Below are 7839 nucleotides of genomic sequence, written 5' to 3'. Positions count from 1 at the left end.
GGAACCCCAGCAATGAACAAGTCCGGAAAACCGTTGGAAAACGTTGGAAAGCGCTGAGGAAAAATCCCTCCCAAATATCAGGTGGCAGCACACAAGTGTGAGAAACAAAGAGAAGTCCATCCATGGGCAGTGGCAAAGGTGGCGGAGGAAGGCTGCACCCCTCTCAAGCACTCCAGCTCTCATCACGTGGAGATGCTTTGAAGGCAGAACTGCCGAGCGTACCACGTGAGCTTTGTGCAGGTCCCCAGACCAGCCAGTTGTCCAGGTGTGTTTCTAAGAGATCACATCAATCTAAAGCGAAGTGCTCTGCAAAAATATCGTTCTTCTTCCCAAACAAACCGCGCACTTGCTCAAACTCCAGGGGCACATCTGTAGCCTTTTTCTTAACTTCTCTATCAAAAAGCTACAAAAGAAAAAAAACCAGAAAACATTGGCAAGACTCAGTACAAGCTCTTCACCCTGGCTGATACCACTGCTCACTCTAACCCCTTCAAGGATCCAGTTAATAAACCTTTTATACAAAAGGCAGCCCTGTCACCATGCTGCCTCACGCCCCGTTATTTAACAGACATCTTCCTGGTTTTCCCTGGCTCTGGGTAACCACAGCTCCTCTCCAGCAGCAGGGCTGATGAAAGGACACAGTGGCTATTGCACCCAGGAACCAGTTTCCTTCCCTCTGGTTCCAGTCGTTCACAAAGGCAACGCTACCTCGTAAGCTGAGAGCTCCAGGAGCCCTGATAAGTCATCCTCCATTTCAGACAGCGACTGGTTCAGGACAGCAGCTGCCTTGGCCACCTCTGGGTGATAATGGTTTTGTAGCGACTGCAAATGCAAGACAAACAGGAAAGGACAACGTAACACACACCCATCTGGATTCCCACCCAGCTACCTGCCCCTTTGTTGGCCAGATCTCCAGAGAACATCAGGCTCTGGCACAGGCAAGTTTGCTGTACTGTGCTGCTACAGAGCTCCAAGAAACCCAGATTTCAGCCATCTTTCAAACCTGTCCAAGGCCCCTCCCACCTGGTTCACACCCAGCTCCAGACAGACAGACTCCCCGACAGGCCATGCCTACAATACATGGTCCCATTCCACCACCTCCACAGCCCTGACACCGCATCTGAGCTCCTGCTCTCTGGTCTTCCTGCGCCTGCACGTTCTTGTTGCTGCTTCAGCCCCTTAACACAAACGCCTTGCAGCATTTAAATGGAAAGTGATAATCCTGGCATTAAGGTTTTAGAACCATCGGGAGAAATTTAACCAATTTCAGCCTTCATACACCATTCTACAAGCGATCCAGGTGAAAGGTGAACGTTACAATCTCCTTTAGCGTTTTCAAACCCATTTCTACCGGGTGACCTGGCTGTACCCAATTAATTTCCATCAGCGCTCAGCAAGCTCCTCTCTCCCCTCCAAAGCAAATAAAAAGCCTCATACATTTGCAGCTCTTTAGCCGGTTTCAGCTGTTAACTGCACACTTTTCAGCTGCATGATCAGATGTGTGCTCACAAGTCACCTACTAATTAGCATTGCGACTTCTCCAGCGTATGGAAGCCTTTGCCTCTTACGCTGGGATCGTAAAACAGCAGCCAGAAACTCATCTCATCTGCAAGACGTACGTCAGCAGGTTCTTGTAAGTGGGACTGCTCACTGCCAACATGTGTCAAGGAGGCAGCAAAGGTGGGAGCAACCCATACCAGACGCAGATATTCCTTTTTAACTGACATACCTGAATCTCCCAGAGAGAGCTCTGCAAAGCCCTGCTTTCAGACGGCTCCTCCTCCTCCATGATATATGGATCTTCTGACATATCTAAGGAAACACATAGAGAGCTAGCACCTCTGTGCGATATACCTAACCCCAACGGGAACAGAGAGCCTTCGCAGCCAAGAGAACCTGCAGAAGCAGCCTGATGGCTTTCCACAAAGTCATGGGACAGAGGGATCCTTCTCAACCTCAGAACTAGGACTGGGATCTCCCCTCCTCCTTCACAGGAATCCTGCTCTTCACATTGTCTACAGGCACAACACCAAACCCCCTGCTCAGCTCCCCTCTTACCTTCTGGCCCGCCAGGTCTGTGCACCAGCACTCTGCACGCAGGGTGCCTCCGGAAGAGATTACAGATGAAGGGAATGACCATGAGCAGAGCCTCGGGAGGAGCAGTCAGGGCCAGCCGCGAGAGTCGCTTTATAAAGGCTGCGACCAAGTATGCCGGCAAGTGACTGTTGGAAAGGAGACAGAAGAAGCCAGTGTGTAAAAGTCCTAGCAAGCCAGCCAGCAGCCTCACCAACCCCATCGGCACGTCTCGTTGAAGATCAGTGGGGCTCTTCAGATTTTTGGGGGCTTTGGAGTAAAGAGAACCCTGGTTTCAAGCAGTAACAGAGGGTCTTGTGTGCTCTCTGGAACAAATTTCCATTCAACGCGTGAACAATCTCAGATCACTCCGTTTCAACCCAGACACCACTCCAGGCACCGCTCTTGTACGTGGTCACTCACACGGCAGAATTTATTCAGTCCTTTTACAGACTTCTGAGCGCTTGGCCAGGCAACCTTCACTGCATCCTTCTAATGCTGTTTGGTGGGTTTAATTAAAACACAGGCCACGGTGTTAAGTTAGGTGACACTTCCAGGACTAAAGCAAGCACCGCAGCACGAAGCTGCTGTCATGTAAATGTGCCAGACGGTTATATTTTAGGGTAAAAATGCAAATTTTTACCAGCAATCAGCTCATCCAGGCACCTTATTCCGGTCAGAAGAACTGGGATGAAAGATGACAAGTTTCTGGGGCTGAAGGCTGAGCGTCAGGACTCGCTACACCTGCGAGGCTCAGCAAAGCCACCCCACAGGACACGCTCTGCCAGAACTTTTGCTCTCTCCCAAGAGCACTATGAATACAACGGGGCTGATACCAAGAACCTAGTGCTGAACTGCAGAGAGTTACTCTTGGTTTATTTTATAACACATGATGACAACTGTACGGCCAGCTGCTTATCTAGTTTATTCCCTGCGTACAGCAAATTGGCAGCACCGAGACAGACTGTCAAACGCTTTACATTGCAGTATTGTATGTCAGCAAAAGGCCATCAATTTATCAATAGCTTTATGATCTACAAAAGTCTGCAAATGTGACTTTTCCATATTCATAAAGACAGACAAAAAACCCACCACTTTCAGCCCAAGTGGAATAGAGATCAAAATACATCCATAATCACTCGCAGATCAGACTCAGATAATGAACTGCATTTTCACTTTCTGGAACTAGAAGGCTGTGTGGCAGATCTTCAAAACCAGCACAGGACAAATTACCAACACTACAGTAACACTCCCAGATTCTGTTTTCTCGGCAGAACCCAATCTAATCCAGTAGGCACGCTGAATACATTATAACCAGGCATGGGGGACTGTTCCAGAACAGCCTCCAGCCAGGAGAAAAACAGGAAGAAAATATGTGAACATACGAAACAAGACGCTACTTACGTTGAAGACAAAAACAGATCAGCCAAATGGAAGAAGCGGGCCCGGTACTTCACGTGGTATATAGAAGGGTCTAAGAGACTGTACAGCTTTTTGTAAAAGTCCGGATATTCCCTGTTAAAAACAGTAAAAAGCCAACACCCATTAGTGATGTACAACGGGACTGTGCCTAAATGTGCTGCCATTCCAAACCCCCAGACTACTGCTGTGCTCTGTTCAGCTTTCTCAGGCTTCTCTCCACAGCCACCACTTGAAAACGAGCTGGGAGGGGAATTTACGGTGGCTCCTGCACTGCCCAGCTGTTTTCAGGATGTGAAGCTATGTCCATCAACTGCAAATGGAACAGGACCCAGCGAAAGGCACGCCAAAGACTACGGCTTCACTATGGAATCAGATCGATGGAAGTTGATTTTCAAGGGCTGAGCAGCCACGGTCTGGAGAAGAGGATATTTAGGCTCAGCTGAAAAACAGTCAAGACTATGAAAAGAGCTCAGCATCCGAACAGCTGAGCCTCTGTGCAGAGTCTGGCTTTCCCACAGGGGAATTTTAAAGCCTGAAGATGTGTAGAATCCATTTCAGTTCCTTTCTACAAAGATATATAAATGCAAAACCCCACGGTCCTCTTGACTTACAGATTATGCTGATGAATCAGAATAAATAATCCATTTAAGGCTAGAAGACTGATTGCTCCCCCTGTAAGAAAGCAGGCAGGTATCAACACAATAACAAAATAACTATCAACTTGTTGCTATTATAAAACCGTTCCACAAAGAACACAAAACTAAGGGTCCCTGAAATCAGAGCCAGCTTGATGGTAAGACAACACAACCTCATGTAACACCACCCAGAGGCCTACAGGTTACTTCTGAAGATTAAGCTGCAGTTTAGAACAGGCTCTGAAGGAGTGAGCGACACAAACATGTTGCTCTAATGCCCCAAGAAAGCTGCGCTGGGGGAGGCAAAGCGCTCCTCAGAGAGGCCAGTTCTGTAGGAATCTGCACATCCTGGGTCCAGATGCAGGCCAGGTATCAGCACGGCTGGCTGAACTCTGCATTTACAAGAAATCACTCCAATAATCCACTCTTCTCAAAGCCTTCAATATGATCTTCCTTACACCCCAGGAGCAACAACACTGACAGACACAGGTGAAAACATCCCACTTTCAGGGGCCACAGAGTTCACACTAGTTCCTTAGCTGCATCCCCACCACAAGTGCACCTACTTCATTCCCCAGGCGGTGGTGCTGCATCCAGCAGCTCTTCCAAGTCCATAGGGACCATGCTGCGGAGCCTCCCAAAGGACAAAAAGCCTCTTCACTCACCTATGCCATAGGCCACTGTCAAGAAGTCAATCATTAGAGTGGGCTCGTTCATGTACGGCAGGATGGAGTCATGCAGAATGACAAGAACTTTTTTGTAAAGGCCAGTGGGTAGCTGCGAAGGACAAAACGATGGAGTGAAACAGTCACTGCAGGGAGAACTCAGAGAGCAACAGCAACCCATGGCTCAAAAAGGCAGCGCACAAGCAAAAGGGGATGTGCCAGGGCAATACAGAACAGCCTGCAGCAACAGTTCCCCAAGGGAACAGTTTGTAAGGGACACCTGCCAAATAAGCTCATTGAAAGGAGCAGGCGCTCACAACTCGCTGCTCAGAGGGGAAAGTCACCAGCAAGAAGGCTTGGGAACCTTCAGCTTGTGAACAGAGGCTGTTATGCTGCAGATCATTCCTTACAGGCTGACTGGTTTAAGGCAGGAAAAAACAGGCTGAGAGTAAGAAGCAGCAGACCATGCCTGAGGTCAGGTTTGCCGGCAGAACACTCCAGCAGGAACAGGTGACTGGGGTGGTCTCACCTGACACTGAAAGCTTAGTGGGGTCCCATCAAAGCTCCACGCAAGGACAGCCGCAGCCTCTAACGATTAGCAACTGGAAAGCAATGCACTGGTGGAGGTGACACTCACCTTGTGCTTCAAAAAGCTGAGCCACATTTTTTCAAACGCCTGCTTGTGTGCCTGGAAACAGAATGGCCAGCAGTGAGTTAGCACACTGGGGGAGATAAAGGTCTGCCTCAAGCAGATAAAACTTCAACTCTGAAGCACCAAATGAACATTTACCTGCAGCTTTGACACTTTCAATTCCTCCCAGTTATCTAAGAAGAAAGGGAAAACAGATGTTGAACTTGAAATGGATGTTTTAAAAAATTAAAAAGACCCTTAACTTATTCTTTTGATACCCTAAAAATTTGAGGTACCACCCTTAACACGAGGCCACAACGGACCCCACTGTGGACTGAGGAAGGTTTTGCAATACTGTTTAGAATCACTGTGATCACAGAAGCAGACGGTTTCCATCAGCGAACAATAACAGAGTCTTTACATGGCAAAAAGCCTAAACCCGATTTTCCTTTCCACAAAGTTTGTGACGCAGAGCTTACTAACCTGGCTTCACCAGGAATTTGACCATGTCGCGCTCTTTGTTGGGCATGTTAATGGGTGAAATGAGGGAAAACACGTTCTGCTGGTAAAACGGCAGCGGCCTCTGAGAAAAAAGCACATAACGAAGCATGAAGCAAGTTCCACAACAGGCGGTAAGATGCTGGACTACCCTATTGTCCGATTTCCCAAGCACTGAATGTATTTAGGATCAAAAAAGGAAACAGAAAAGGCTGATGGCTGAACATCATACTGGTACATCCTCTACTGCTCGTCCTGGAGTATCACTTGTTTGTCTCATGCAAAACTTATCTCCAAACTAATTCTGGTATAAAAAAAAAACCAAAACTGGTGGATTCAATTAAAGAAAACAGACTCCTGCACCAGAAAGCAAAAAGAATTTAAAGCTCAGTGTGTGCCACCCGAGCTGCAGAGATCTGGGTAAAACAGAAGCCAGAGCCCAGGATTTGCAAGAAAAGCACATGGGACTTGAAGTGCTTCCGGTTTCAGACTGAAGACAGTCTTAGCATCATCAGTATATGCTGTGAGCAAGGAAGAAAAAAGAAAGAAAAATCAGTGCTTTCAAGTAAGCACATTAATTTCTCTTGCTTCCAAGTCTTTCCATGTAGCACTAGTCCCTCCTTGCTTCACGTACAAGATGCCCGTTTCAGAGAAGTTTATCCAGACCTCAAAAGCGACGATTTGTTGTTACCTCTTTTGTCTTCTGCATGACTTGTCCAATACTCTCGGTGACCGCCTTTATGACAAAGAACCGAATGTCATCATACTCCATATATTCTTGAAAGCGAGAGATCAGGAGCGAAGCGTCCTCATGTAAGGGAAGTAAGGCATCAACAACCACCTAACGGGTTTGTAAAGAAAAGCAACGACTCAGTCTCTTACCAGCCCTGGAGCAGACAGGGAGCTGTGACAGCTGAGGGCACCCTCCCGTCTTTCTGAAAGGCATCTAGGACGGCTGTGTGCTGCCTGACCCACAGCAAGGTTCATAAGCCCTTTCGAAAAGCCCTCCCGACCTCTGAGATCAGCTCCTTCTACCAAAGATGTCATTTAGAAATGACAAAGTGGCTGCACCAGGGGCAGCACCTGCCCTCTCATCTCCCAAGCCCTGCAAGTGAGGCCAGGGACTCCAATACGCCCCCCCAGAAGCGGTACCTCAAAAGCACTCAGGAATCCAGCTCAAACTGTACCGGCAGCTGCTCCCACAGCCACAGGAGCCTCCTCAGCAGGGACAGAAGCTCTAGGTCTTGGTGCTCTCCCTAGAACACCACCTTTCCTTCCCACTGAAAACCTCCTAGCTTGAAATTTCAGTCCTGAAGGTGAGCACATGAGGCTGTGTGTGCCATCAGTTAACTGTCAGGAGGAACGTTTCTGCAGCTTACCTTAAGAAGTTCACGAGGAAAAGTTAAACTCCCCTTCCATTCCACTTTGATCAATGGATATTTTGCCTCCAACTCAACAAACTTCATGAGGGTGCAGAGTGACAATTCCTTTTAAAAAAAACAACATAAAAAACCCACCTCAACAAGGATACCAGAGGTCAGACCCAAAGGAAGGCACCTTCTAAAGGAGGGAGAATGAACTAAGGTGTCCTTCACTGAGAAAGCTGTGGCACGCTGGAGAGCAGCGGTGAGCCTGAGCACCCACAGTGTCTTACAGCGCTGCTTGCCCACCCACACCAAAACACTGGAGCGATAATTGCTCCTGCTCCGCAAGAGATCCCCACGCGAACTCGTGCCTCAGCAGCCGGCTCAGCACCTACCTTCACCGGGAAGGCATCGTGCCCCATCAGCTCCGCCAAGCAATCCACGCAGTCCTTGTAGCGGTGCCGCATCCACGCCCGGTACTGGTCCTCGGCGCTGTAGTTCTCTGCAGGGTGAATCAGACAAGCCTCGAAAGCCCAGCCCAGCCCGGCCCG

The 7839-nt window shown here is 48.5% G+C and overlaps 1 protein-coding gene across 1 annotated transcript; it reads right to left on the bottom strand.

The window, feature by feature from the left end:
- Nucleotides 1-286: 286 nt before the first annotated feature.
- NOC4L (nucleolar complex associated 4 homolog (S. cerevisiae)) lies at nucleotides 287-7782 on the bottom strand. Its single transcript, XM_010145518.1, has 13 exons — nucleotides 7684-7782; nucleotides 7304-7411; nucleotides 6616-6765; nucleotides 5910-6009; nucleotides 5586-5620; nucleotides 5433-5483; nucleotides 4796-4907; nucleotides 4107-4167; nucleotides 3478-3588; nucleotides 2059-2222; nucleotides 1730-1812; nucleotides 709-822; nucleotides 287-403 (listed from the first exon to the last, which is right to left on the bottom strand). The coding sequence occupies exons 1-13, from the start codon at nucleotides 7753-7755 to the stop codon at nucleotides 287-289; spliced, it is 1278 nt and encodes a 425-aa protein (XP_010143820.1). The 5' UTR covers nucleotides 7756-7782.
- Between the last annotated feature and the right edge of the window lie 57 nt (nucleotides 7783-7839).

This window comes from Buceros rhinoceros, unplaced genomic scaffold, assembly GCF_000710305.1.
Source record: "Buceros rhinoceros silvestris isolate BGI_N320 unplaced genomic scaffold, ASM71030v1 scaffold28310, whole genome shotgun sequence".
Taxonomy (NCBI): Eukaryota; Metazoa; Chordata; class Aves; order Bucerotiformes; family Bucerotidae; genus Buceros; species Buceros rhinoceros.
Note: the sequence above shows the minus strand (reverse complement) of the source record. Positions and strands in the feature narration are given on the sequence as shown.